The sequence below is a fragment of the Phyllostomus hastatus genome, unplaced genomic scaffold (assembly GCF_019186645.2).
Source record: "Phyllostomus hastatus isolate PE091 unplaced genomic scaffold, TTU_PhHast_1.1 phas_contig_1162, whole genome shotgun sequence".
Classification (NCBI taxonomy): domain Eukaryota; kingdom Metazoa; phylum Chordata; class Mammalia; order Chiroptera; family Phyllostomidae; genus Phyllostomus; species Phyllostomus hastatus.
In genome coordinates this window covers 7,912,942-7,940,590 of record NW_025333537.1, presented here as the reverse complement: position 1 = coordinate 7,940,590, position 27,649 = coordinate 7,912,942, and the positions used below count along the sequence as shown (strand labels likewise).

Genomic DNA, 27,649 nt, shown 5'->3' with positions numbered 1-27,649 from the left:
ACATTAAAAAAATATTATTGTTATTATTTTAAAGATTTTATTTATTTTTAAGAGAGGTAGAGAAGCATCGATGTGCGAGAAAAACGACGCTTGGTTGCCTCTCGCACACCTCCAACTGGGGACCTGGCCTGGAACCCAGGCAAGTGCCCGGACTGGGAATTGAAGGCGCGACCTTTTGGTTTGCAGGCTGCCGCTCAACCCACTGAACCACACCAGCCAGGGCTTTAAACAGGGCTTTAAATTATTCTTTTTAAATTTTCACTGTATACCAAATAAAATTTAATGGGTGGAAGAATCAAACATACTATAAATGTTTTATTTTTATTTTTAAATTACAGTTTACTTCAAATATTATTTGTATTGGTTTTGGGTGTACAGCTTAGTGGTTAGATAATCATGTACTTTACATAGTGTTCCCATGGTATTTCCAGTAACCACCTGGCACCGTACACAGTTAGTTATAACTTTTAACTAAATTACAGACCTCATTCAGATCTCACCAGTTTTATATGAACTCATTTGTTTTCAGTGTATATTTTTATTATGAACTTTTACCCTCAGGGAGCTATAATTTGCATTTCTCTTATAGTGAATGAAGCAATCATTTTCCATAAGTTTAAGAGTCATTTTTACTTCTTTTTTTCACAAGTTGTCTGTTTATATTTTTTGCCCATTTTTCTATTTGGTTTTCAACCCCCCGCCTCAGGTTTAAAGACTTCTTCATAGACTAGTAATACTAGCCCTTTCTGTATATGGTGTAAATAATTTCTCCCCATTTGTCAGTTGTCTTTTGACTTTGCTTATGGTGCTTTGGGCATAGAGAAGTTAAAGAAAATTTTATGTTGTCAAATGTATTAATTTTTTATTGCATCTGCATTTTAAGTCATAATTAGAAAGCCTTTCCCCACAAATAAATTATGGAGGAGTTCACCCATATTTTCTTCTGGTACTGCAGTTTGATTTTTACGTTTAGATTCTCATCATTCAGAAGTTTATTCTTGTGTATTGTGTGAACAGTGGATCCTGGACCAAAAGAAATGAAAAGAAATAGAGAACATTTTTGAGACATTTGGAAAACTTTGAATAAAACCCTGTATTAGATGATAGTATTAAAGGAATGGTAAATTTCCTGACTGTTACAATGGTATGTTGTGGTTAATTAAGGTGATGTCTCTTCTCTTATGAGATACCGTACATCTATCTGCTGGATTTAGGGTTGACAGTCAGGATGCCTTCAATGAACTCTCAAATGGTTGAGCAAAATATATATATAAATTGATTAAGTGTAACAAAATATTAGCAACTGATGGCAAACATGGGTATTTATTCTCCTCCTTGCTACTTTGCCCGGTGTTTGAAATTTTGAAAAATAGTTGGGGGAAGTGTGCTAGGCAGGTTTTTCGAAGGGGAACGGGTGCCGGGCTCTTTAAGATGGGTCCCCGTCTCTCTACGTCACACTCCGGGCCCCGCCCACCCGGAAGAGCTTGGCTCAAGCCCCGCCCCCCCCGCCCCCCCCGCCCCCCCCACCCCCCCGGCCTCTGCACTCTCAGCTCCGCGCGGCGGAGTGCAGTCACGTCTGCCGGGCTGCGGTGCCCGGCTCCACGCAGAGATGGTGGCCTCGAGGTGCGTCACCCCCGGCGCCCGTCTGGCCCTGGCTCTGACGCGGGCGCTGGCCCTGCTGGTCGGACTGTTCCTGAGCGGCTTGACGGGCGCAGTCCCGACCCCGAAGGCCTCCTGGGGGCCTGGCGGGCCGGACCCACCCGCCTCCCGCAGCCGCTCGGTGCTGCTGGACGCCGGGACCGGCCAGCTGCGTCTGGTGGATGGCCGCCACCCGGACGCCGTGGCCTGGGCCAATCTCACCAACGCCATTGGCGAGACCGGGTAAGGCTTGACCCGATTCCCAGCAGCACCAGTCGGGGTGGCGTGTGCGCCCGTCCTCACCTCACCCCTTTGACAAACCTCTTGCCGGTGACAGTGCCCTTGTCTTCCTGGGGGTCCGTTTCCCGCGTCCGAGGATGCAGCACCTCCATCTGGACCGGGTCCTTGGTAGGGCGGGAGCCGATGCAGCATCCCTCAACTCATGGGGGGACCAGTTCCTTTTAGCCTGGTGTGACAGTGCCTCTGTCTCCCTGGAAACCGGTTCCTTGTCATCAGGGCCGTGGTACGCCCCTCCGGTACCCCCCTCCAGGATGGGTCTGTGGCCGGTGGGTGATGCAGTAACTTCTGTTCCTGCCAAGGCCAGTCCCCCTGCCCTATTCCTCACTTCCCCACCGCCGGGGCCTGTGGGGCTGTGAACTCTCCAGAAAAACTTTCTTGGTTGTATTTTGCCCCATGAAGCAAGGGTTAGTACCAGTCCGTTGCTTCTGTCCCAGAATCAGGGTAGCAGGATTGAGCCTGAGTTACAGGCCAGTCAGAAAACAGAGGGTTCCTAACTTCACAGAGACCCTGAGAAAGTCACTGCCTGGGCTCACTCCTCCCTCCCTTCTCTCCTGGTCCCCAGACGCGTGGTATGGAGCCCAGGGCTCCGTCCTTGGCAGTCAGGGTCACCATCCTTCTCACTGGGACTGTTGTTCTGTTGCGTGATTCTCATCTAACTCCTCCATCTGTCTGGACTCACTCCCAGTTCCCTTCCTGTGGCCCAGATTTTGAGGATGTGCTCTGGCTGGGGGCTTGGTGGTACCCCTCTCAGGCCTTGTGCCAGGGCCAGGGCCCATTCATTCATTCGTTCATTCACTCAGCCACCTGGTTTACTTGGCCTTGGGGACACAGGAATGAGCAGGTGGGGGTTCCCCATTCAGTGGGGGAGACAGTTCCAGAGGGGGGATCCTGAGTCAGTGGGAGTGGGGAAGTGGCCTTTAACCTTGTCAGCGGGGCCCTGGTGCTGGATCTGGGCTTTGCTGGGGGTCTCCGGGAACTCAGCGTCCCGTCCCATCCTGGGCTTATCCCTGTGCTTAAACTACGTGGCCTGCAGGCATGGCCACCGCCCCCACCTCCAGTTTGCTGGCATGCGTTAATTCCTGCAGGTGTTGGGGAGACCATCCTCATTCTGGTGCTTTGTGGCACTTGGGAGGGTATCAGAGAGAAGGGAAATTTGGGGGGATGGGTTTGCTGCAGACACAGGAGCTGGGTGGAGCTAATTTGGGAAGGCTCCCAGGGAGAGGAGGCCACAGGGTTGGCTGGCACCGATGGAGGGAACCAGAGCTCTGTGGCTCCGTGACACTCGTATCTGGTGACCCGTTCTCTGCTGACTCACACACATCTTTGGCCCTGCTTAGCTGAGCCAAGAGGGCATGACATGGCTCTGCCCGGATGCCTGGTACAGGAGGAAGCTCAGAAGGGAGACCCAGCCGGGGAGGGGACTGTGGCCCCAGGAGGCCCCCACTGCGCTGCTTTGGAAAACAGAAGTGGGGCGAGAGCTTCCTTGACTGTGCCCAGGGGAGGCTCTTGCAGGCCCAGCTCCACCTCTCCGTGACTGTGGGCAGGTCACTGCGCCCCTCTGAGCCTGTTTCTCCTGAGCCTGAGGGTGCAGCTTCTCGGGAAAGTCAGTGGGATCACAGAAAGCACCTCTGTTTATTTGCTGAAGGAAGGAGTGAGAGAGGCGGGAGCAGGTCTCCTCTGCCCCCTTTGCAGATGGGGAAACTGAGGCCTGCGGTGTGAGCCCAGGTCTCTCCCACCTTCTCGCTCTCACTCTGCCACTGCAGCATCTCTTCTGTCCGGTCTCTCATTGCCTCCTCTCAGACTCACATGCCCTTTCCCCAGGAGTCTGCCAGCACTTGGGGCTGTGATGTGGGAGAAACCACGTCGGAAGCCCCATTTTATATCTGGGACACTGAGGCCCTCAAAGGCACCCTCTGGAGAACTCAGCGGTGAGGTGAAAGAGAGACTTCTGGGTAGGCTGGGCCCCGGGCAGCAGAACTGCTGGCCTGGGGGTGACTTTGTCAGCGTGCGAAGGGTGGGGTCAGGCACCTGCCTCTTCTCTTCACCTGGAATGGACAGAGGACTGAACCAAAGAACTATACAGGACCAATAAAAATAAGAAAATATATGTCACAACTAATTATGGGACTATAATTGAAGCAACATGATTGAGTTTTGTAACTGTCACCTTAGCAAAGATGGAAGTGGTTGACAGGAATCATTTTAAGCAAGAAAGTGGGCAGACCGGCGTTTGTACATTGCAGAAAGGCAGCACGTACCCTGGTGGGGCTCCGAGACTGGCAGGTAGAAATACAGAATTTGGGGCTTTACCCCAGACGTCCTGGTCAGAACTGGCTTCCTCACGAGGACTTCCAGTGGCCCACATGCACGTGGGAGTGTGAGAAGTGCGACTTCCCAGGAGGAGCGGGGACTGGCCTGCCTAGAATTGCATCCTGGCTCTGCCCTTTGCTAGCTCCCTGACCTTGGGCAGGTGTATCAGCTAGTACTGGGCAACCATGCTGTGTAACAAACTGCCTCCCCAAACCTGGTGGCTTAAAATGGCAACTGTTTACCCTCACGTTTACCCCTAGGGGGCAGTGGGGGCAACTCTGCTTTGTGCTGTAGGTCTGCAGACCCGGTCAACTCTGTGTGTCTTTCACCTTCCGGGGTCCCGTGGGCTGGCCAGGGCATGGTCTTTGCATGGTGACAGCAGAGGCACAAGAGGTCCGGTGGAAGTGCAGGTCTCCTCTGCAAGGCCAGTGTTATAACTGGCACGGTCACTTCGACCCACGACCCTGATTCCATGTGGCCAAAGTCATGTGGCATGACCGAGCCCAAAGTAAAGAGGCGGAGAAGGACACTTGGTCATTCTCGGTGAGGACTGACTGCAGAGTGTCCCAGCAAAGAGCATGGATACACGTGGGCAGAGCGGGCAGCAGTGCCTTCTACACAGCAGTGACGTGGCTCTGCACTTGAATTTCTTCCCGTCTGTACTGTATGACGAGTGCATGACGGTGCAACTCTGTAGGGCTATCACGAGGATTCAAGCGTTAATAGGTGTGTGAGTGGCTAGCACGGCGCCTGGCACGGCAGAAGACCTCAAGAGATGTGAGCTGGCGTTACTGTGGGGTGGGGGAAGGTTAGCACAGCTTTTGGGGGGCGGGTGCTTGCCAGTAGCCATTACAGTGAAAAATGCACGTTCCTCTGACCCAGCAGTTCCTCTTCGAGGGGTTCAGCCTGACACGTGCACAGAGACAGACGGGCAGCCGTCCCGTGGAAGGCAGTTTGTCACTGTGGTTTATGACGGTTGGACCCTGGAAACGGCCGTGTGCCGAGCTGAGCGCCAGCTCTGCACCTGTCCCCGTGCTGACCGAGTGTCCCCTCTCCTCCCTCTCCAGGTGGGCCTTCTTGGAGCTGCACACGGATGGCCGCCACAATGACAGCCTGCAGGCCTACGCAGCAGGGGTGGTGGAGGCTGCCGTGTCCGAGGAGGTAAGGCCAGACAGGGACGTTGGGGCTCCCGTCCCCCCCACTCACCCCACCCAACGTGCTCCCCAGGGAGCTCTGGAGAGTACTGAGCTATGCGCAGAGCCGGCTGCCCGCCCCCACCCCCTGCCCTTCATCTATTTGGGGAGAAAAGCTCACGTGCTCGCCTCACACGAGGCGCTATTTCATGCATATAGAAAAACCATCACCTATTCCAAGTTACGAAGCACAATATTAAAGTGAGCACCCAAACAGAAACCTAGAATGTTACTGATGTTATTGAAGCCCCCCTCCCAAGCCCATCCCCCTGCTTCCCTTTCCGCCAGAGGCACCACCCCCCCACCGCCACCGCCCTAAATGTGGGGGCTCCATTCCCATTCAGTCCGCCAGTCATCGACGTTGAGATACAACTCATGTGCCGTTAAACTCGCTATTTTAAAGTGTCCAGGTCAGCGGCTTTTAAAATATCTTTATAAGGTTGTGCCACTGTCACCACTATTTAATTCCAGAACATTCTTGTTACCTTCAAGGGACGGACTCCTACAATATCTGGTCCTTTGTGGCTGGCTTCGTTCGCCGAGTGTCACGTGTTCAGGCCTCATCCGTCTTGTAGCAGGTGTCGGCACCTCGTTCCTTTCCATGGCCGGACAGTGGTCCGGGGCAAAGCATGCTGTTTCATTCATTCACTCATTCACTCATTCATCAGTGGGTGGACGTTTGAGTTGTGTCCACTCCCTGCCTTCGGTTAAGCTAGCTCCACAGCATGCGATGGATCCTTAGACGACGTATTATTTTGCTGTGCTTGACCTGGAACTTCACGAGAGTGAGCGTCACACATGTCAGAAGTCGGACGGGGTCAGATGTAGGTGGGGCCTCGGTGGGACCGTCCGGCGCCCACTCTGGAAAACAACTTGGCATCGGCTTGCAGAGTCAGTCACGCACATGCCCCAGTCCCTATGGTGACCCGAGGGTGTGCAGGAGGTGCTCGAAGTCGTCCTGAGGTGGGAGCAGCCAGGTGCCACCAGCCGGGGGACGGGTCCCCAGAGACTGCGCTGTTGCACAGTGCGGCGTGCCAGAGGCTGAAAGGGAACGAGCACCGTGGGTGAGCCTGAGATGCATGGTGGCGAGAGAGAGTGCATGTCACAGAGGACAGCGTGCAGTGTGACAGCCTTGCATAGAAGCCACACTCCTCATTCCGAACCCCGGTGGCCGTTTGGGGCGCCTTGATGGCTGTGGAGGTGGCCAGACCCCGGGCCAGGCCTGTGCCGTGTTGACTGACTTAGTGGACACTTAGATAGATTGGGGGACCCCAGTAACAGAGGAGGCGTCATCTAGGGCAGACCGCGAACGCTAAGGGCTTTCAGAGGAGGGTGATGCCCAGAGGTGTCAGGCCCTGTTGGGGTGAGAGCTGGGTGGGCAAGAAAAGCCTTCAGGGAGAGGAATCAGCGGGGGCAAAGGCGCAGAGGCAGCCTCATCAGGACTCCCAGCTCTTGGAGACCTGGGTGGGGGTGAGGACTCTTAGCCTGAGTGGGGAGCGGGGAGCGTATGGGGCCCTCAGGGAAGAGAGGGCCCAGCCCAGCCACCCTGCCCTCACCCACCCTGCCCACCTCGCCCGCCCTGCCCGCCCCGCAGCTCATCTACATGCACTGGATGAACACGGTGGTGAACTACTGTGGCCCCTTTGAGTACGAAGTCGGATACTGTGAGAAGCTCAAGAGCTTCCTGGAGGCCAACCTGGAGTGGATGCAGAGGGAGATGGAGCTGAACGAGGACTCCGCCTACTGGCACCAGGTGGGTGTGGCTGCCATGCTCGGTGGGGCGGGGCGGAGGGCTGGGTCCACTCTGGGGACCTGCCACCATGGGGGCTGCTGCTCTTCCAGCCGGTGATTCCTCTGTCCCCCGCCCCTCGTGGCCAGCCCTTTGATGGGTCCATCGCTGTCTCCATCCCTCCCAGCTGACCTGCCGTTCATCTGTCTGTTCAATCTGCACCTGTCCTTCCTTCCATCCATCCATCCACCTGCCCGTCCGGTGGAACTCCAGCCGCCCATCCTAGCCTGCCTGTCTCCCCAGCCCATTCTGCCCCTTACGGTCAAAGAATCGCTGTAGTTCACTGTCAGCATGCTGTTTTATTTGCACAGGAGGGAGGGGGCTTGGTTGATTGATCACATCAGAAAACAGTCTTTCTAAAAAAGAAAGGGAAAAGGGAGAGCTAGAACACCCGGGAGTTTCGTTCTCCTTTGCTCGAGGGAGCTGCCGACTAGTGGGGAGACCCAGGGAGGATGCCCTGCCTTTGGGGCCCTGGCCGGGCCGGCAGCAAAGCCATTCATGTGTGGATTCCGAGGAACACCGCGAGAGTCTCACGGTGAAGGACACACCGCCGGCAGCCTCCAGAAAGTGGCTGTCTGCGACTGTGGGCACCTCCACCCCACCTGGGCCAGGTGCGCACCTGTCGCTAAGTAGAGTTTCTCACTGTTCACCCACCCACCTGCTCACACCCTCACCCACTTACCCATTCACCCATCTGTTCACCCTATCCACTCCGCCACACGCCATCCACCTTGCAGATGCTTATTAAGGGCCTGCCTTAATAAGCATGGGCCCTTAATAAGCTGGGTGGAGACCCAGCGCAGGCCGAGGCCCTGTGGGGACGCAGCGATGCTGCTCCATGGTTACAGAACTATGACAGTCACCGTGGGGAGGAGTCAGCCACATGAGACGGGTGCCCTGACACAGCAGCGCAGCCAGTAGCTAAACTCAGAATGGCCTGGGAGGCTTCCTGGAGGAGGTGGCTCTGAGCTAGACTCTTAAGTGGGTGTGACTTAGGAGCCGGCACAGGGCAGGGGCATACAGTTAATCAACTGAAGGCAGGAAGCTGCTTGATGTGGACGAGTATGGGGTGTAAGGGGGTGTCAGGGCTGGTGGGAGCCTGGAGGGTGACCTGGGCCTGTTCCGTCTGGACCCCCAGGCCGGGCCCTCGCCCCCGCAGGAGAAGGTGCGAGCCTGGGGGAGAGGCTTCACCCTCCCTCCACCCCCTGCCCTCTGCCACCTCCCCAGGTGCGGCTGACCCTGCTGCAGCTGAAAGGCCTCGAGGACAGCTATGAAGGCAGCGTGGCCTTTCCAACCGGGAAGTTCACCATCAAACCCTTGGGATTCCTGTGAGTGCCACCCCCGGAGCAGACGGGGGTGGGGAGAGGGCCAGACACTTCAGAGTCAGTCAGACCCGCGCCCCAGGGCTGGCCCTGCCACTTCCCGGCTATGTGGTCTCAGACCGACCGCCCGGCACCCCCAGAGGCTGAGCGTCGCCCTTTGCACGGTGGGTGGGTCCGAGACAGCCCTGGAGCAGGGTGCTGACCCTGCGACGCCCCGGCCTCTGCAGCCTGCTGCAGCTCTCCGGGGACCTGGAAGACCTGGAGCTGGCCCTGAACAAGACCAAGGCCAGGCACACGCTGGGCTCTGGCTCCTGCTCCGCCCTCATCAAGCTGCTGCCCGGCCACAGCGACCTCCTGGTCGCCCATAACACCTGGAACTCCTACCAGAACATGCTGCGCATCGTCAAGAAGTACCAGTTCCAGTTCCGGGAAGGCCCCCAAGGTGGGTGGACGTGGGTGCATCCGTGTGTGAGCAGCTGTGGGCACACGGGGCGGGGAGGGGGCCTGCTAGGACACACCACGGTCACTGTAGGAGCATTCTAACAGCTCATCTTACTGTTTTTTTTTAAGATTTTATTTATTATTTTTAGAGAGAGGCAAGGGAGAAAGAGAGGAAGAGAAACATCAACTTGTTGCCTCTCATATGTCCCCCAGCAGGTGACCTGGCCTGCAACCCAGGCACGTGCCCTGACCTTGAATAGAACCGGTGACCTTTCGGTTCGTAGGCTGAGGCTCAGTCCACTGAGCCACACCAGCCAGGGCTTATCTTGTTTTCAACATGTTAATTTTCTCTAGGTTTTTATTTCACAAGGTGTATCTGTCAGCTAGTGCAGCATAACAAATCACCCCCCGCATTTAAAACAACAAAAGCTTAAAACAGCCATTTGCTTTGGTCACATGTCTGCCGGTCAGCTGGGTGGCTGTGTTGTCCGAGGCCTGACCTGGCTGATCTTACCTGGCTCACTGATGCTTTTGGGGTCAGCTGGGGCCAGCTGACTGACCCAGCACGGCCTCATTCCTAGGCCCGGGGGTTGGCTGTCAGCCGGCACCATGGGGTAGCTGAGCTTCGTGGCTAGCTCAGCCGGCTAGCTCAGGCCTGTGCCCGTGACCCCTGGGCAGGGAAGCCTAGAAGGCCCCCCGAGGGCTAGCCAAACAGCTGGCATAGCATCCTGATGCCCAAAGCAAGTCAGGTGGCCGCTCAGAGTTGAGAGGTGGGGGACTAGACCCCGCTCTCTGACGTGAGGAACTGCAGAGTCACATTGCAGTGGTGTGGTGCAAGCCTGGGAAGAACCAGAGCCGGTCTCGCAAACCACAGGAGGAAGGCACGAAGGCACCCTTCCCGTCAGAGGTCAAAGCTCGGCAGCTGAGGCCCACTACCCCACGGTGCCCCGCCTCTCTACCCCAGACCAAGCCCCAAGGTAGCCCCTGCCAGATGTCTGTGGTGCCTCCCTCTCGGCCAGACTTAAAACCCACCGTTGTCAGGAGGTGGCGAGAAGGCGGGGAAGTGCACGCCCCCGAAGGCGGGGAAGTCAGTGCTCGTGGGACTAGGAGTTGGCACGGCCACTTTGAAGAGGAGCCCGGCTGGCCTCCGACACAATTCGAGAGCTGTCACTCCTGTGGTCGGCGGTTCCCGGGCTCAGACCTGTCTGTACAGAAATGTGGCAGTTCTGCAGAGGGGGCGTGGACAAGCATGTCGCCTGCCGTGGTGGTCTAGAGACCGCCTAATGCCCCTTGACTTAAATCTAAGCAAACCTCCGAACAGACATTTTCACTGGAAAGCACGTACATCCTAAGGGTGTGGCTGGAACTGGTGCTCGGTGAGCACACGCCTGCGTGCGGCACCCGGAGCGAGGAACAGAGCGTTCCCCGCCTCCAGAAGCTTCCCTCCCGTCCCGTGCCGGGTACTGTTGTTGGCAGCCCAGCGTGCTGCCCGTCCCGGCTTCTTACAGCCAGCGCAGAGTAGGTTCGCCTGGCTGTGGATGCGCCCGTCTGCGTCTGCCCAGCGGGGTGTCCGCGGGAGCCACCCCCGTGGCTGCCTGCAGCCGCAGCTCCAGCATTCGCGTTGCCGCGTGCCCATGAACATTTCAGGGTCTCTGGAAAAAACCCACCTACGTCATGCGTGTCTGTGACAGGAGATTGGAAGCTACAGCAAAACATACACACGCAGTGAGAATCCCGCGAACACCCCACAGCCCACAAGAGATCATTTCCCTGAACACTTGGTTGTGTTTTCTCTAGACTTTTAAAAAAAAAGTCCCTCCATTTCCCATTCACTTTCCCTTATTTGTATGACACAGTGATGCATTCACTGTGTATGTGTATGACACATTCCAGCCTCACAGGTAAGGAGACACATTTTAACAGCTGCGTGTTCAACTTAACGTGTCCCCAGTTGAGGATGGGGGCCATTTCCATTTCCAGGGCCTTGCTGTTTGGAACAATGCTGCAGCGAGCATGAGCCCCCTTCCCCTGCCAGAGATGTTTCCTTGTGGAAAGGCCAGGTTAAAAGATGGGCACAGTTAAAGCTGTGGTCTCTGGGTAAATACAACCAAATTGCCTCCAGGACAGGATGGGCCAGTCTGTCTCTGAGGGTGTCGACTTTCGCCGCAGGTTTGCCAGCACTGGGTGTTATGGTTCATTTGAATTTTTTGCCATTTTAGTGGGTGATAAATGACATTTCAGATTAAGTTCGATTATATTTTTTGGATTACTTGTATTGATGGATAGTTTACACACACATTTTAGAGTGGATAATTTGATGAATTTGGACAAACATGTACAATCTTGTAACAGCTGTTTGGTAATGACAGAGAACATTTCTCTCGCCCAGGAAGGTTCCCTCCGCCCCAGGTAAGGGGACTGAGGCTCAGAAAGGGTTAGGAACTTGCCGTGGGCTGAAGAATCAATAAACTAAGGCCAAGATTCTACCCGGGTCTCCTCCCTCCGAGGCCCGTGCCGATATGTGACCCAGCACCCCCACTTCCGGGTGTTTATCCCAAAGGAAGGAAACCAGGACCTGAGTGATACCTGCTCTCCCCTGTTCGTTGCAGCCCCATTCACCGTAGCTCAGATACGGAAACAACCTAAGTGTCCGGTGGTGGGTGAGCGGATAAAGGAACTCTGAGGCACACGCGTGTGCACACACACACACAGGCGTATTATGTAGCCTTAAAAAACAAGGAAATCCTGCCATTTGCAACCACGTGGCTGGACCTCGAGGGCATGGTGGTAAATGAAAGAAGCCAGACACGAACCCACAAATACTGCAGGTGCCACCTGCATGCACATAGGATCTAAACAAGTCGGGGTCCCAGGAGCAGGGAGTAGTTCGGTGGTCGCCAGGGGCCGGGTGGGGGGCAAGGGAGACACTGGCTGGTGAGAAGACGCGTTAAGTTCTGGGGACCCAAGGAACAGTGTGGTGGCTGGTTCGCAGAACTGTGTCGTGTACTTGACATCCGCCCAGAGAGCAGGTCTTGCCTGTCCCCGCCGTGCGCACCAGGAGGGAGCCGAGTGAGGTGATGGACGTGTCAGTTAGCTGATTATAGGCATCATTTCACAGGGGATCAAGCCATCACCTTGACTATCTTAAATAGTGACGATTTTTGTCAGTTATGTCTCCATGAAGCTGGGGGCAAGGATTCCTCCCCAAACAAAGCTCATGCTCTCAGATTTCCGGGTACTGCCCTCTGAATTGTATTTTTTACAATGGGTCTTTGTAATAAAGAAAAAAGCAAAGCCAATAGAAGCACCAGTAAACAAACTATATATATATATAATATATATGTATTTTGCTACTGGCTTCACACACCCACATCAAACGCCTGGTTTGCTGAACAGCAGAGAGGAAGGTGTGGGGATCCCCTCCTAGGCCGGCTGCTCCCCGCCCGGGGCCTCCCGAGTCTCGATGGGTGGGGGTGCGGGGCCCCCACGCGGGCTTGTCTGAGCAGCACCCCCACCGCCCGCATGCTGTCCCCCTACAGAGGACTCTCCCCTGGCTCCTGGCAACGCGCTGGCGTTCTCGTCCTACCCCGGCACCATCTTCTCCTGCGACGACTTCTACGTCCTGGGCAGCGGGCTGGTGAGTCCCCCTCCCACGGCACCCTTCTCCCACCGCACCCTTCTCCCCCGGCCGCTCCTCACCCCGCAGCCCTGGCGGGCCCGTGGGCGCGGCCCCCACCGCCCGCCACCCCTGGTCCGAGACACATTTTCCTGTGATGCTACTCGGACCGCTGGGTGGGGCTTGTTTTTTAAAAAGACTAGTTACAGTTGACATACACCGTTACATTAGTTTCAGGCGTACAACGCAGTGATTAGATGTTTATATACCTTACAAAGTGATCACCCAGTAAATCTAGTACCCATCCAATACCACACATGGGGTGGGGCTTCTTGAATGAAGGTTCTCAGGCCCCAGCCGGGCCTCCAGGACCTGTGGCCAGCCTGGGACTCTGCCTTGTAACACAGCTCCTCAGAAACTGCCCGTCTTGAGGTCCTTATGAAACATCCTTGACCTCAGTGACCTCGTTTTGTTCTTAAGTATTTAGGGGAAGCTGCCCCCCCGCCACGGCCTTGCTGTGAAATACGGCCTTCTCTCTTGCCCCCCCACATAGCCCCTCTAACCTGGCCAGGTTTTCTGAATAAATGTTGTTTGCAATGTGTTGTTTTTATTGGTTTTTCTGGCCCGGGTCCAAACTCATTTAGAAATCTGTCCCTGGCACCCCTTGCCCAGGCAGCGGGCCCCGCGGTCGCCAGGGCAACACTGTGGAGGAGGGGAACGTGGCTTTTAACAACCCTCCAGCAGAAGGCTCAGCCGATTCCCAGGTGGGGGCAGGGAGTTCTTCTCTGCTAGTGTCTGAGGGGAGCGTGGGGTGGGGCGCCTTACGTTGAAAGGCGTGAGAGGGCCAGGCAGCAGGTCGGGGTGTGGGGGGGGACCCCCTTGCCGCCGTCCCGGGTGGGGACAGTAGGGGAGGAACAGCCGAAATGGTTGACTCCAGTTACCTGGGGGGTGTCCAGGTGGGACATTTACCTGCCACCCGGGTTCTCACCTGGTTGTGTGCACAGACCCCTCTGGCTGTGTGGGGGACCTACGAGCCCCGCCCCGAAAGCACGTTTTTAAGTGTGTGAACCACAGTGCGTGGATCGGAGAGGAGGCCCAGGATACTGAAACACGTTTGCCAAAACGTTGTTTACGAGAACTCGACACACCTGCGCTGCTTTACTGGCACGTAAAGCCACCCGCCGGGGCGGCAGGTGCTGCCTGCCCTGCTCACTGCCGTTCCGACCTGCACGCACCCGTCACAGGGTGGGAGACCGCGGCTTCTGATGGCGACGGTCTCTGCTGGGTGCTGCCGAGGCCCGTGGAGTGTCGCCCGCGTTAACGGTGAAGGAGATGCAGAACTGCCGTTTGACGTTAGCGCAAGTTAAAATGCCGTGTTTTCCCGGGCACGTCTGCAGACTCCCTGAGCGCCTCCGCCCACCCGCTCACCTGCGGCCGCGGAGGAGGAGCTCCTCTGCGGTAGGAGGGAGAAACATCGCCCCGCCCCGCCCTGCCCCCGGGGCTCTGGGGCTGAGCAGGTCTCACTGGGCTGGTGGCTGGGGAAGCTGAGGGCCCTCGGGAAGATGGGGGGCACCGAGCTCGCCCTGCCCGGGCGTGGCTGCTCCACTCGAGGTGCCGGGATCCTCTCTGAAACAGCCCGTTGAGGGCTGCTGCCTGCGTTTAGCTGTTTTCCCGCGTTGAGTGAGACAGGGAGAAGCACGCCAGTAGCCTGCTGTAGTGGGGGACAAGCAGCGATTTAGGAGCCGGAAGTTCGGGGATCGGATCTTGATCTTGGCGCATCCTCTCACCAGCCGTGACCTTTGGCGAGTCTCTCAGCCTCCTCGGCCCGGCCCTCCGTTTCCCTCGCAGCCGGAAGGGGCACTAGTGACCGTGCTGTGTTTTTCCCCCCGGGAGGCTGTGAGCTCGTGGAGATCATGGTAGTCCGCTGGGCCAGCAGCGTCCGGCCACCCAATGTTCCCTGCAAAACTGCAGGGAAGGGGTAGGAGAGGGCCGCCGTCTCTTTGGGGAAAGGGTGGGCCGACTTGGGGGCGGTGAGTGCATAGGCGCGGTGCCCTGGGCCCTTTCGGGGGCTCTTCCCCAGGGCAGAGCCGGGTCCGGGAGCGTGGACCCCCCAAGCGCTCATCCAGGGAACCGGGGAGCACGCGCCCCTGAACCAGAAGGCGAGGTTTTAAAGCTGCCAGTCAACCCGCGAGCTACGGCCGACGCAGCACCGCCCCTTGGTGGCAGCATGCCCGGGTGTAAGTCAGCTGGCCCTTCAGGCAGCGTCCCCGCGGCTCCCCCACAGGTGACACTGGAGACCACCATCGGCAACCGGAACCCGGCGCTGTGGAAGTACGTGACGCCCGGGGGCTCTGTGATGGAGTGGGTGCGCAACATCGTGGCCAACCGCCTGGCCGTGGACGGGGACACCTGGGCGGACGTCTTCAGGAGGTTCAACAGTGGCACGTGAGTGGTCTTCGGGCACCGTGGCCTCCCCACCCAAGAAATGGACCAGCCTCCCCCCAACACTCAGACCCTGGGGGGCCTCCTGCGGCACCAGAGCCACTGCCCCGCACCCCCCTGCAGAGCCCTGTGGGGGACTCTCATTAGAGCCGCCTCCCCTGGTTGATACACGGGGAAACTGAGGCTGGGGGAGGGAAAGCATTTGCCTCTCTCTTGCAGCCTTCCCCACCCAGGGAAGGCCCCCAGCAGGAGGGCAGGAAGAGACTTTGGGACCCGAGAGCTCTGGGGACAGTGGGGAGGGCCGTCCGAGGAGCCGCATGTGGGTGGAGCAGGGCCCTGTGAACCAGAGACACCGGAACCGGAGAGCGAGGGTCGCGGGATGTGGGGCAGAAGTGACCTTTGCTGCAGCAGGCACTGGGGAGCCATAGAGTCCTCTGGAGCAGGCGGTGTGCTGAGAGAGGAGCTGGAGCACACCTGGTCTGCAGTCCTCCAGAGGCTGCGGCTCCAGAGGGACAGTCAGATGGCCAGTCACCCCCAGGCCGCCCACGCCCTGTGATCCCTGGCTATGTGGGGCGCTGGGGGCAGGGGGAGGCCGGGGCCATGGCCCTGGGGTCCGCTCAGTCCTCCCTGCTTGGGCCCGGCAGGTACAACAACCAGTGGATGATCGTGGACTACAAAGCGTTCGTCCCCGGGGGGCCCAGCCCTGGGAGCAGGGTGCTCACCATCCTGGAGCAGATCCCGTGAGTCCCCTGGGCGAGGGGGGCCGGGCGCTCCAGGCGGAGGGAACCGCGGAGGCAAAGGCCGGGAGGCATGGGAAGGGAAACCTTAGGAAGGTGAGGTTGGAAGGGGGGGCAGCCCTGACTGGGGCTCAAGGTTCAGGGCATGACTGACCTCCAGGCAGCGAGCGGCCAGGGGGGTCCTTGAGCAGGGCAGGGCCCCCGAGAGCCCCTCTTCTCACCACTCCCACCCTGCTTCTCTCGGTCCCAGGGGCATGGTGGTGGTGGCCGACAAGACCTCGGAGCTCTACCGGAAGACCTACTGGGCCAGCTACAACATCCCGTAGGTGTTCCTCCCTGCCCCACCCGGCACTCAGCTCCCCGTGCCAGAGAGGGAGGGGCTGCCCCACGTGATTCCCGCCCAACCCGCTTCTGGGCGGGAAGGGCCCTGGCAGTTCTGTGGTACAGCTGTGGGGCCTAGGTCAGCATTCACGTGACTTCCCAGTCTGCAGGGCGATGGGGTGGCCCGTCTCAGGCGCCGACCCTGCCGTGGCTGCCCGGCTGGCTCTGCTCTAACTGGGCCGCTCCTCCCACCCCTCCTGCCACTCACCGTGCTTTACCTGGGTTATGTCATTTGGTGCTTGCAACGGGCCAGCCACGGCTCCTGTTCCCATTTCACAGACGGTGACACTGAGGCCCGAGAGGGTGCCTAACCTTCCCAAGGTCCCACAACTGGTCAGTGATACAGCCAGGGTCTGAAGCCGTGTCTCTCGGACCCCCAGAGCCCCAGCTTGGCCACCCCACCGAGCCACCCCCCAGCACTAACAGAAGACATTTTTATTGCTCTCCCGACAATTGTTAATGCTAGTCTTCTGGTGTGACTGCCCCTCCGCCTCCCTGGCCACGGCCAGTGAGGCCAGTGGGAGTCGTGAGTGACCGTCCTCATCCCCGGCAGGTCCTTCGAGACCGTGTTCAACGCCAGCGGGCTGCAGGCTCTGGTGGCTGAGTACGGGGACTGGTTCTCCTACGACAGAAGCCCCCGGGCCCAGATCTTCCAGCGGAACCAGTCGCTGGTGCACGACATGGCCTCCATGGTCCGGCTGATGAGGTGCGTGGGGGGCAGCGAGCGCTCTGGGGTCTGCGCTGCCACCCATTTAAACCTCACCACCAGCCCGGGGACCGGCAGGGTGACGGTGGGTGTGCGATGGCCCCGCCCAGCGTGAGTCCTGGGACAGGTGGGGACACCGAGCTGCTGTGGAGTGGCCGCCCCGTGCTGGGCGCTGTGCTTGGTACTGGACACACAAGCACCCGGTGTGTCCCCCGAGGTCCCCGGGGGTCCCCCTGCCCCGCGGAGACGTGGGAAGCCTCAGGCACTCACGCGGACGCCGGTGTGTAACGAGGGCCACCTGAGCCCCCAGAAATGCTACCAAGGGGACAAGGTGGGGGTCTCCAGCCTGACTGGGGAGGAGCCCAGGGGCATCCGGTGCACGGGGTGCCTGAGTGGAGGTCGGAGGTCGGAGTGGTGATGGGGTGATGTGGGGAGGGGCGGCGGAGCCCAGTGCTGGGGGGACTCGGGCTCACTGGAGGCAGGTGGCCGTGTCAGGTGGAGTTGGGCCCCTCCCTGGCCTCCCCTCCCAGCACCACGGACAGCCCCTCCCTTCCCGCACCCAGGTACAACGACTTCCTGCACGACCCCCTGTCTCTGTGCAAAGCCTGCAACCCCCAGCCCAACGGGGAGAACGCCGTCTCCGCCCGCTCCGACCTCAACCCGGCCAACGGCTCCTACCCCTTCCAGGCTCTGCAGCAGCGCTCCCACGGCGGCATCGATGTCAAGGTGCTGGGGGGGCCCCCGGGGGGGGCCAACCCCACCCGGGGCTGTGGGCGGGCCATCCCCGAGGCTGGGAGGGCCTGGCGGGACGGCTGGGGTCCAGGCCAAGGGCAGGGCAGCAGTGGGGGTGGAATTGGGCTGTGGGTGGGCGCCAGGGGCCCCCCAGGGTCCCCGGGGTCGGGTCGGCGCGGAGCCCAGCCCGCGCTGACGCTGGGCGCTCCGCTCCGCCCCCAGGTGACCAGCAGGGCCCTGGCCAAGGGCTTGTGCCTCGTGGCAGCCAGCGGCCCCACGTGGGACCAGGTACCCCCGTTCCAGTGGAGCACCTCGCCCTTCAGCGGCCTGCTGCACATGGGCCAGCCCGACCTCTGGAAGTTCTCGCCCGTCGAGGTCCGGTGGGACTGAGGCGCGGTCCCTGCCCGGCTGCCTTCCGCCCCTGCTGACCGCGGCAGGGCCGCGCCGCCTTGACCTCCTGCTCGTCCCTCCGTGGCCTTTGCCCCCTGCTGTGCGCAGAGCTGAGACCTGGGTCTCACTGTCATCCGGGCACCCCTGGGTGGGGCACAGGGACCAGGGGGCCCAGAACTGACTCCCTCTCCCCCCAAGTGCTGTGTCTGTCTCCCTCTGCTTCCCACCCTGGGGCCCCATCCTTAGGCCGCCCCCCTGAGGGATCAGGGTCAGGGCCCCCAGTGGTGCTGGAGGGACATGTTCTGGGCCTGTTGCCGGTGGCTCTGGAACTGGTGGGGTTGCAGCCCCGAGCCCTGGGCGTTACCTGTGGTTGGCGTCTCCTCCTCCGGCCCCAGCTCCTCCGCCCCTTTAGGAAGCGGCCCCCTGTCACCCCTCTGGACAGCTTTCTCAAGGACAGAAACTGGAAAACAAACAAAAACCAAAGGTTCTGGCGACCTGTGGCTGGAGGGGCCTGAGTGTCCTCGCTGGCTGGCCCCGGGGCAGACAGGAGGCAGGTCCGCCCCAGTCCCAGCCTCACGCCCCGCCCCTGCCTGGGCTCGCCCCCGGCTTCAGGCAGCCAGCGCCTTCAGTTCCCCTGCTGGGGGCACCAAGTTGAAGGCCGTGACATCATTAAACGGGAGAGGCCGAGGCCATGGCCTCTGTGCTGTGCGTCTTCCTGGGGCAGTGGGGGAAGCTGGGGCCGTGCCTTTTCTCCTTGCAAGACTGGGGTCTGCACCGTCCTCCCATGTGTCTTCCTGCCCTTCCTTCTGTCCGTCCACCTGTCCATCCACCCATCCAGCCATGTTTCCATATGCTTATGGAGCTCCCACTTTGTTCTGGGTGCTGTCCCAGGACCCTGTTAACCACAAGGCCTTCCCAAGTCCTACTGCGGGGCACAGATCAACGCAAAACAGAGCCCCACCCCCCGGTCTGTTCATACCCGAAAGCCTGCGCTGAAGACAAGGCTCGCCCCTTGTGCCCACTGGAGACAGCATGGAGCCCTGGGTCAGAGACCTGGGTTCGCATCCTGTCGCCATCTCCTACCAGCAACGGAAGCCAGCCCCCCTCAGCCCCGGTCTCCTCCTCTGTAAAATGGGGTGATGGTGCGAGCAACACTCGCCGGACGGGGGAGCATGGCGCGGTGAGGTTGTGCGCAGTGGCGGCTGTGACGCAGCTACGCGGGACCTCGCACACTCGGCCTGCGAGGACCAGTGGGTGTCACCGGTCACTTAGTGCGGACCGGGCCCTGTGGTGAGGCCCGTGGAGACTTTGTGACCAAAGGTCTGTGACACGTCCCTGCTCTTAGGAAGTTTACGTAGGAGAGGTTGTCAGCCCGAGAGGAGCACAGCAGGCACGTGGGTGTGGGTGGGTGGTCTGCAGGGAGCAGAGCCAGGTGGGGAGCCTGGAGGGGGGGTCCCCCAGGGCCGTGCTGCAGAAGTGGCGACTCTGGTCCATTCCCCAGAACCATTCGGGCCCCTTCTGCTTCCTGGGAGGTGGGGGCAGTCGGGCAGCCGGGGTGATTCTGAAGACTGTGGGCGCCTGCAGACGGTCTCCCAGGGGGGCTCCCACTGACCCAGCCACAGCAGGGCGGAGGCTGCCAGGAAGGCAGCCGCTTTCAGGGCCTGTGCCCCGGGACTTTGCCGTAGCCCTCCGCTGCAGCAGAGCAGCGGCCGGCCTGCACCGGGGACTTCTGCCCGGCCCAACGGACAAGGGTCCAGCCCGCCCCTCAGCCCCAGCCCACAGTGCCTCGGCCCCTCTGCTCGTGGGCGGAGGTGTCTGCCTCATCTCGTGGGGGGTCCGTGCCCGCTCCGGGTGGGATGGCAGGAGCTGGAAGCCGCCCTGCCCGGAGCAGGTCTTCCCGGACTGGGTGCCGCTGCGGTTCCCCTCTCCCCGGAACAGTTCTGGAGCCGCACGCAGGGCTGATGGTTTCCTTCGTGTCCCTGCCAGCCTGTCCTTGATGTCCCATCCCCTGGGAGTCCACGGTGCATGTGGAGATCAGTAGGCAGGCTGGTGGCCCTGTGGCTTGGGGTGGTGTTCCGCTCCCCCGCTAAAACCTCACAGCTTCTGCCCTTTCTTGGGGTGAGGGGCTCTGCGAGCCTGGCTCATCGTGGGGTGCCCTGAGAGGTCAAACTGGTCTCAGGCTTCACTTTGAACTCGGCATCTAGTGAAGTGCCCAGTGGCTGCTGTGGGTGGTGGTGAGAGAGGGGGTCCTCTCCCAGACTCCTCTGTGTTATATGCTGCCCTCAGAACACCTTGGAGGAGAGGGCTTCGTGTTTCCAGAGGGTCCGCCTGACCCTGACTTCACATCCACCCCTTCCCCGTTCCCGAGATGATTGTCCAGTGTTGGGTTTACACACCCCCAGGGATGGGGGGCTCACTACTCAGCTCCCAGTGGTTCTGTGAAAAAATCTGCCTTCCCTGGGGGCAGCCCTCGTCCCCGAGCCCCCCGTCCAGTGCCACTTCCCTCCCCAACTTCCTGCCCCCTGACACGCAAGCTCAGCGCGGGTGGGGGTCTTGAGTTCCGTGTGGGGCCCCAGGGGTTCTGGGGGTGGGGGTGGAGGTTGGGGGTGCTCACTGCTGAGAGGGGGGCTGGAGCAGGCATGACGGGTGAGGGGAGGGAGGAAGACAGCGATGATGGAAAAACTCGAGGGATCTTTGCTTCATAAATACATATTTTCCTTTTCCAACGAAAATGTTTGCACATTAGAAAAACGAGTGAGGGTGGGCTTTGAGACAAGAAGGCCCCTCAGCCCTGGACGGTGGCCTCGCCCATCTTCCCAGGTTGAAAGGCCGGGGCAGGGACACCTCCATCCGAGGGGTGGCCTGGTGCTGTGATCTTGGTCCCTCCCACCCGCCTTGCTCTGGGAGCCTGACATGTTACACGTGGGCGATTGTCACCCCGGCAGGGGTGGCTGGGGACCGTCACAGGGCAGTCACGCCAATAGCAGGGGTTCAGTCCGCAGCCCCACTGGCTGCCGACTCCCGCCTCCACCTCGGAGCGCCGGCCCCTCCACACAGTGGCCTTGGGGGCGCAAGGAGGCGCTGACCGACTCGGCCGCAGGCCCCCAGCCAGACACGAGAACAGTGTGTACAGCGTGGCACTTGGGGGGGGAACCCCAGCACCTCCAGGGGCCCCCAGGCGGCGGAGGGAGGCGCGCAGGGGAGCACTCTCATTTCGGCGGCTCGTCCTTCATGCCCAGCTGTGTCTTGAGGGCCTGCAGCTGGGCCAGGCTGATGTTGCTGCCCCCGCAGACGATGACCACGAGGGAGGACAGGGGGCTGCGGAGCTTCCCCTCTCCTTGCAGCTTCTGAACCACGCGGCTGTAGACCGCCGCCAGGGCTGCCCCGCAGGCGGGCTCCACCAGGATCTTCTCGTCATCTGCGGGGGGAGGGGTGGAGGGGGCGGTGAGGGCAGGGCCCCGGGCGCGCAGGGTGCAGCGTGGGGATTCTTGGGGATTCAAAGCCCATCTGCTGTCAGGCCCTTGGCCTTGGCCACAGACTCAGCTCCTCCCATCATGATCCTGGGTGGACCTTCCCAGCCCTGAGCCAGGGCAGGCTCCGTCATGAGTGCTAACACTGATAAAGTGACTGCAGGGGCCTGAGCAGTGGGTGGAGAAGAATTCTGAGGCAACAGCCGAGCGAGAGTGGCAAGGTCGATGGGCCAAACTGACGCTGGTGCAGGAGGATTCAGTGGCAGCCTAAATGCTACAGTGTGTGGATGTGTATGCCATCTTTGTCCTAGGCTGAACTCAGAAAATGTCCAACCTAGTTACAGACCCACTTCTGAATCCATCGCTGAGGCCTAGACTTTCCTGTTTCACCCTGGCTGCCAGGAAGCTCAGAACCAATATTTTAAAATAGTTGTTTTCTGTTGTCATGGTGATCAGGCTTACTTCTTCATTTGTGCCTTTGCCCTTTCTATTTTTACTGCTGCTTTGTATCTTCCATGGGAAGTTACCAGGAATGGGTGGGAGTCAGACCTTAAACTTGCAGCGGTGGGAGCCTTGGGTGTACCACGTGGCCAGGACAGCCCCTCAGCTCCTGAGCCAGAGGGTAGGGTCTTGCAAGGACTGGACACATACCCACAAACTTCTCAATGGCGGCCACAGCCTCCTGGTCCGAGATAACTTCTGAGAAAATGGGGTGTTCCTGAGACAGCTTCAGGGCCTGAGCCGCCACAGTCTTCACACACAGGGCCTTGGCAACACTGGGGCGGGGCGTGGGAAACAGGAGTAGGGGGAACAGGTAGGAGAGGGGACGGAGATGGGGGCCAGGGTGGGGAGGGAGAGAGAGAAATTCGGGTGTGAGTGGGAGAGGAGGAGGAACTGGGGTCGTGGGCATGGGGATGAGCATTCCTTGTGCAGCCCTAAACCAATGAAAAGTCCCAGGGGCTGGCAGCAGGTGTGGCCATGTGACTACGTTCTGGCCAATGAGTGGTAAGTGGAAGTACTGTGTCTTTAAAGGGAGGGGGCATAGCTTTGGCCCTGCTTCCTCCTCCCTGCCAGATGGAATGTGGGTGTGATAGCTGGCACTTACGCAGCCATGTTGGCCCCCGAGACTACATAGTAAGGATGATGGAGAACAAACTCAGGGAGGAGCCTGGGCCCCTGGCTTCATGGAGCTGCCCCTGGATGGTGTACCTCTAGATTTTGTTTTTAATAAGAGAGGAGATAAAATTCAATTTTAAGTTGCTGCTTTTTTGGATTCCTGTATAAAGCAGCCAAAACTAATGCTGGTTAAACACCGCATGCCAAAGACTTGGGGCTAGGGTGTGAACTCCTCGGCGGCAGGAGCTGTGTGGATCCACCTCTGTCTCCAGGACCAGCCGGTGGCCACCCCGCATCAGGGCTCAGTAAACGGTGGGCAGATGAATGAAAAGTGCGAGACCCTGCTGCACAGAAGCTCGATACGTGATTGGCATTCGAGGAAGTGTGACGTTCATGGTGCAGAGTCACCCAGACTTGGGCTCCGTCCCCTGCGGGACCACTCCCTGGCTCTGTGATTCTGGGCCAGTGAACCGAGCCTCAGTCCCCTCAGCTGTACAATGGGTTATCCGGATCTGCCTGGCAGCCAGCCCCGAGGGGGAGTCCCCACGGCTTGCTGAACCCTGCGTGGAGCCCCCCCCCCCCGCCCCCCCCCGCCGCTCACCTGGTGATCCGGGACAGAGAGACGAGCTTGCCCGCAGAGGTGGCAGCGTGGAAGCTGTGGGCTCCCGTGGTCTCCAGGGCGATGACGGGCACGTCCCCCCAGCCCACCTCCTGCAGCCCCTGGACCACTCCGCACAGCAGGCCGCCGCCCCCCACGGACAGCGCGATGGCCCCCGGCTTTGCACCGAGCGTCTCCTTCAGCTCCTTCACGATGGACGTGTGGCCTTCCCTGCAGGGTGGCGGAGGGGGCAGGTCAGGGCTGGGCTCCCTGGAGACACGAGACAGGGGCCCTTCCACTGGTCCCCTCCTGCCTGACTCCACCCTGCTTTCCAGCTGCCAGCATCTCATTCCCAGCTGAAGGCTTCCTCTGGCCTCGAGAACACCCCTCACCCAGTGGCCGTGGGAGTTAAGCATTAGGGGTGTTGGTGCCTAAACACCCCTGCCGGTGGGTAGCCCTGGTCTGTGCTCCGCGCTGGCTCCCAGGGACCCCCGTGAAATGAAGCCCCAGCTGCCCACAGCAGTCGCCTGCCCACGAGGGGCCCGGTTCCTGGTCCCGGGAAACACACAGCTTCTTTCCTTCCTCATCTCCCCTCCCCACTCCTCTAAGGAATCACCTCCCAAGCAAACCGCTTTCCCCGAAACCCTCCTCTGGGGATCCGCTTCGGGGAGCAGCCAATGGCAGACAACCGTGTCCCTGAGCGCACATGCTGGCTCACGGTCGTGGAGAACGGGCGTTGGAGCAGGGGCGCGTGTGCTTCCGTGTGATGGCGTGTGCACCCACACGTGTGCCGCTGCTGTGTGTAGTAGCGCGATGGGGCGCCTTGGGACAGGCGTCCGCCGGCGGTGGGGGAGGTGGGTGCTGCCCGCCCGCACCAGGCGGCCCTGGGCCCCACGTACCAGATGAGGGGGTCGTCGAAGGGAGGGATGAAGACCCAGCCTGGGTTGTTCTTCGCCAGGGCCTTGGCCAGCTCGAAGGCCTCGTCCAGCATCTGCAAGGCCACAGGGGGGGCGGGAGCGGGTGAGGGGCCGGGAGACGCCCCTCTGCCGCCAGCTGCCCTCCGGGCCCCGGGTCGGCACTCACCTCGCCCACCACCTTGACCGTGGCGCCCTCGCCCTTGAGCCGCTCGATGGTGAGGGCGGGGGTGGTGCTGGGCACGACGATGGTGGCAGGGACGCCCAGCTTCCTGGCGGCATAGGCGGCCGCCATGCCCGCATTGCCCGCTGCCGGGGGAAGGAGGTAGACAGTCTGTCAGCGCGGGAGGGCCTGGGGGCCCAACCTCCGGCCTCTGAATGCCCCTGGGTGACCTCAGGCCTCCCCCTGGAATTCCAAATTGGGCCTGCTGCAAATGTTTGCAACAGCTCATGGCTAGGGAAACCGGGGGCCCAGAGGGGTGGGGCGCTTGGCCCCGGGACACACAGCACAGGACAGGTGAAGACAGGCAGGCCACTTACCTGAGGAACAGACGAAATGTTTGCAGCCGTGCTCAGCCCACTGTGGAGACGAGGGGGGAGGAGGTCAGGCCCTGGGCTCTTCCTTCCCACCGGGAACACCTCCCCATGACTCTAGCCAGACCCTCCTTCCTTCCTTCGCGTGGACCTTGCACTGTCCTCGCCTGTCAGATGCCGCCTTTCCTGCCCAAAGAGCCTGGTCCAGGGACGGGCAATGGAGAGGCCGGCAGCAGGCAGCTCTGGGGTCAGCCCGCAGGGGACCCGCATGGCGCGCACCCCTTATGCAGCGGAAGCGCTAATGGTGGGTGCTCGGCCACCTCGGGGAGTCAGCGGGGCCTGGCCTGGGACGCCCAGGGTTCACAGGACACTGGTCCTGCCCTGTCGAGGAAAGAGGACGTGCCACCCTCGCCTGGAGCTCTCCTGTACCGTCTGGCAGAGGTGTCCGATGCCCCGGATCTTGAAGGAGCCCGAGGGCTGGGCACTGTCCATCTTGAGGTAGACGCTGGTGCCGGCCACTTTGGACAGGGCCATGCTGTCGCGGACTGGGGTCTTCACATGCAGGGGCTCTCGGGAAGGCATTGCCAGGAGAAGGGAGGGAGCAGGCCGGGGAGCTGGGTGTCTGTCTGGACCAAGAGAGCGAGGGACGAGTTGGAGACGGTCTAGATGGACGGACGGGTGGACAGTCCCCGGACAGATGGAGGGAAAGTGGACAGGTAGACAGTCTTCTGGGTTGTCTCAGGGCTACCAGGCCCCAGGCTTTATTCCCGGGGTCACGTCTGGGCAGCCAATAGGGCCTCAGGGCCGGCCACACCCCCGCCAGGACACGCCCCCTGGCCCGAGGCCTGGGGCTGCCCGGAGGGGAAGTGGGGGCCTGTAGTGTCCTCCAGTCTCTCCCCCGCCCCTCTCTGCTCCCCTCCTGCCCCTCCCCTCCCCATCCTCAGCGTCTTCGTTTGCAAAGAGGAAAACACCCACTTCCCAGGGACTGCTGGAGGCTGCAGGAGGATGGTGTGAGATAATACCCTTGAAGTCCCTAGCAGGTGCTTGGCACATAGTAGGCGCCCGAGAAATAATCCCTGGGAGAAACAGGCACTATCTTTATCCCTGTCTCACAGAGAGGGAGGCTGAGACGCAGTCAGGGGGCAGAGCTGGCATCGGAACCCAGCGGACTGACTCCCAGCAATCCGAACCTGTTCTGGATCGCCTTCCGCTGCCATGCTTTTGGGACTTTTTCGCTATAAAGTGGTGGAAGGCATTATGGGTAAGACCAGGCAGACCAGAGCTCACATCCTGACTGCCGTTCGCTAGCTGTGGGCCCTGGGCAGTCCCTTTGCCTCCTGGAGCCTCCTTTTGCTCATCTGTAAAATGGGGACAATAATGGTGCCGCTCTCCTAGGGACAGATGACATGATAATGTACGAGTTATGTACGTAAGGGGCCCAGAACACAGTGGTCTCTAAGTGTTGGCAGCCATTGTATCTTCGTCGTCACCATCATCGTCATCATCATCATCGTCATCATCTTTGTCATCACGGAACTGCAGGGTCTCGCCCCCGGACTCACTCCCTGCCACACGCCGAGCCCCCTGCCTGTCCCTGGCTGCACGCAGGGGCCTGGGTGTGCACAGGGGCCTGGGCGTGCACAGGCTGGCACACACGCGCTTGCACACACGCAGCCCTGGCCCCTCAACAAAGCTCCCTTGTCTGGCCGGCCTGCACAGCCGTCCCTCTCGGTGGGACAAGGCTCTTGCCGGCCCACTGCCCTTGCACCGGCTCGCCCAAGCCCTCTCCTCGGTGGGCACACCGGGTGCGGAGCTGAAGCGGTGCGGGTGTCGCGTGGCTCACGTGTGGGCACAGCCTCCCTGCGTGGCCCTGAGTGTATACAGCTGGCGCTCACGCTGCCCCGAGTCTGTTAAGGCCTGCTCTCATACCAAGTGTTTCCCACGTGGGGTGTCGCTTAGTCCTCAGACAATGAGGTGAGTGGGCGCTGTGAGCCCCACGTCACAGAGGAAGGAACAGGCTGAGAGGCAGAGTAGAATTGTCACCCAGGTGTCAGGGGAGGAAGGCTCACTCGGGGGTTCTGGGCGAGAGGGCTGAGGTGGGGTCGGGGCAGGGGCCCGGGAGGGGTCCCCGCAGGGGTCTCAGATGCAGGGGTGTGACAGGAGGGCGCCCCCATGCAGTCGGTTGGTGAGGGCAGCCCTGGTTGGAGGGCAGGGCCGCCAGGGCTGCCAACAAAAGAATCTGTTTCCGTTTCCGTCACCCCCCCGTAGCCCTGTCTACGTTGTCCCACTTGTCCAAGCAAGGGCTTGTCGCTGTTGTGAATGGAAAAAAAACAAATTAAGAAAATCCATCATAAAAGATCCCAAAAGAGGGAAAAAGACAAAATATATATTGCTGTTATTGACATCCTATTTGGGCATATCCTTTTTAAAAATTTTTTTCAAAGATTTTATTTATTCTTTAGAGAGAGAGGAAGGGAGAAGGAAAGAGAGGGAAGGAAACATCCACGTGAGAGAGAAACGTGGGTCAGTTGCTTCTCACACGCCCCCAACGGGGGCCGGGCCTGCAACCCAGGCATGCGCCCCGACTGGGCATCGATCTTGCAGCCTTTTGGTTTGCGGGACGTTGTCCAACCCACTGAGCCACACCGGTCAGGGCTGGGCATTTCCTCTGTAAAGTAACGGCTTTATTGAGACACAGTTTGCCCAGCGTACAACTCACCCATTTACAGAGGATCCGTCTGAGGACATTTCCGTCACCCTGAAGAGAAACTCATACCCACTAAGAGTCTCCCCCCACCCCAGCCCCAGACAGCCACCTACCTTCTTTCTGTGCCTGTGAACCCACCCCTCCTGGACACTGTCTATACTCGGAATCGGACAGTGTTTGACATTTGGTGTCTGGCTCCTCTCACCTGGCATCGTATTTTCGAGGTTCATCCACGTCGTAACATGTCGGCGCTGCGTCCCCTTTTACGGGTGCATAGTATTCCGTTGTCGGGACAGAATATATTTTATCTATC

At 59.9% G+C, this 27,649-nt stretch overlaps 2 protein-coding genes across 2 annotated transcripts; one reads left to right on the top strand and one right to left on the bottom strand.

The window, feature by feature from the left end:
• Nucleotides 1-1,537: 1,537 nt before the first annotated feature.
• On the top strand, nt 1,538-18,685 carry PLBD2 (phospholipase B domain containing 2). Its single transcript, XM_045843347.1, has 12 exons — nt 1,538-1,881; nt 5,316-5,409; nt 7,036-7,194; nt 8,458-8,558; nt 8,780-8,994; nt 12,533-12,630; nt 14,894-15,054; nt 15,696-15,791; nt 16,039-16,110; nt 16,723-16,875; nt 17,439-17,601; nt 17,830-18,685. Exons 1-12 carry the CDS (start codon nt 1,610-1,612, stop codon nt 17,995-17,997), a joined length of 1,752 nt encoding a protein of 583 aa, XP_045699303.1. The 5' UTR covers nt 1,538-1,609; the 3' UTR covers nt 17,998-18,685.
• A 1,973-nt stretch (nt 18,686-20,658) lies between these two features.
• On the bottom strand, nt 20,659-25,350 carry SDS (serine dehydratase). The gene is made up of 7 exons (XM_045844275.1): nt 25,059-25,350; nt 24,636-24,675; nt 24,265-24,404; nt 24,081-24,172; nt 23,185-23,412; nt 22,119-22,243; nt 20,659-21,415 (listed from the first exon to the last, which is right to left on the bottom strand). The coding sequence occupies exons 1-7, from the start codon at nt 25,209-25,211 to the stop codon at nt 21,207-21,209; spliced, it is 987 nt and encodes a 328-aa protein (XP_045700231.1). The 5' UTR covers nt 25,212-25,350; the 3' UTR covers nt 20,659-21,206.
• Nucleotides 25,351-27,649: the final 2,299 nt, after the last annotated feature.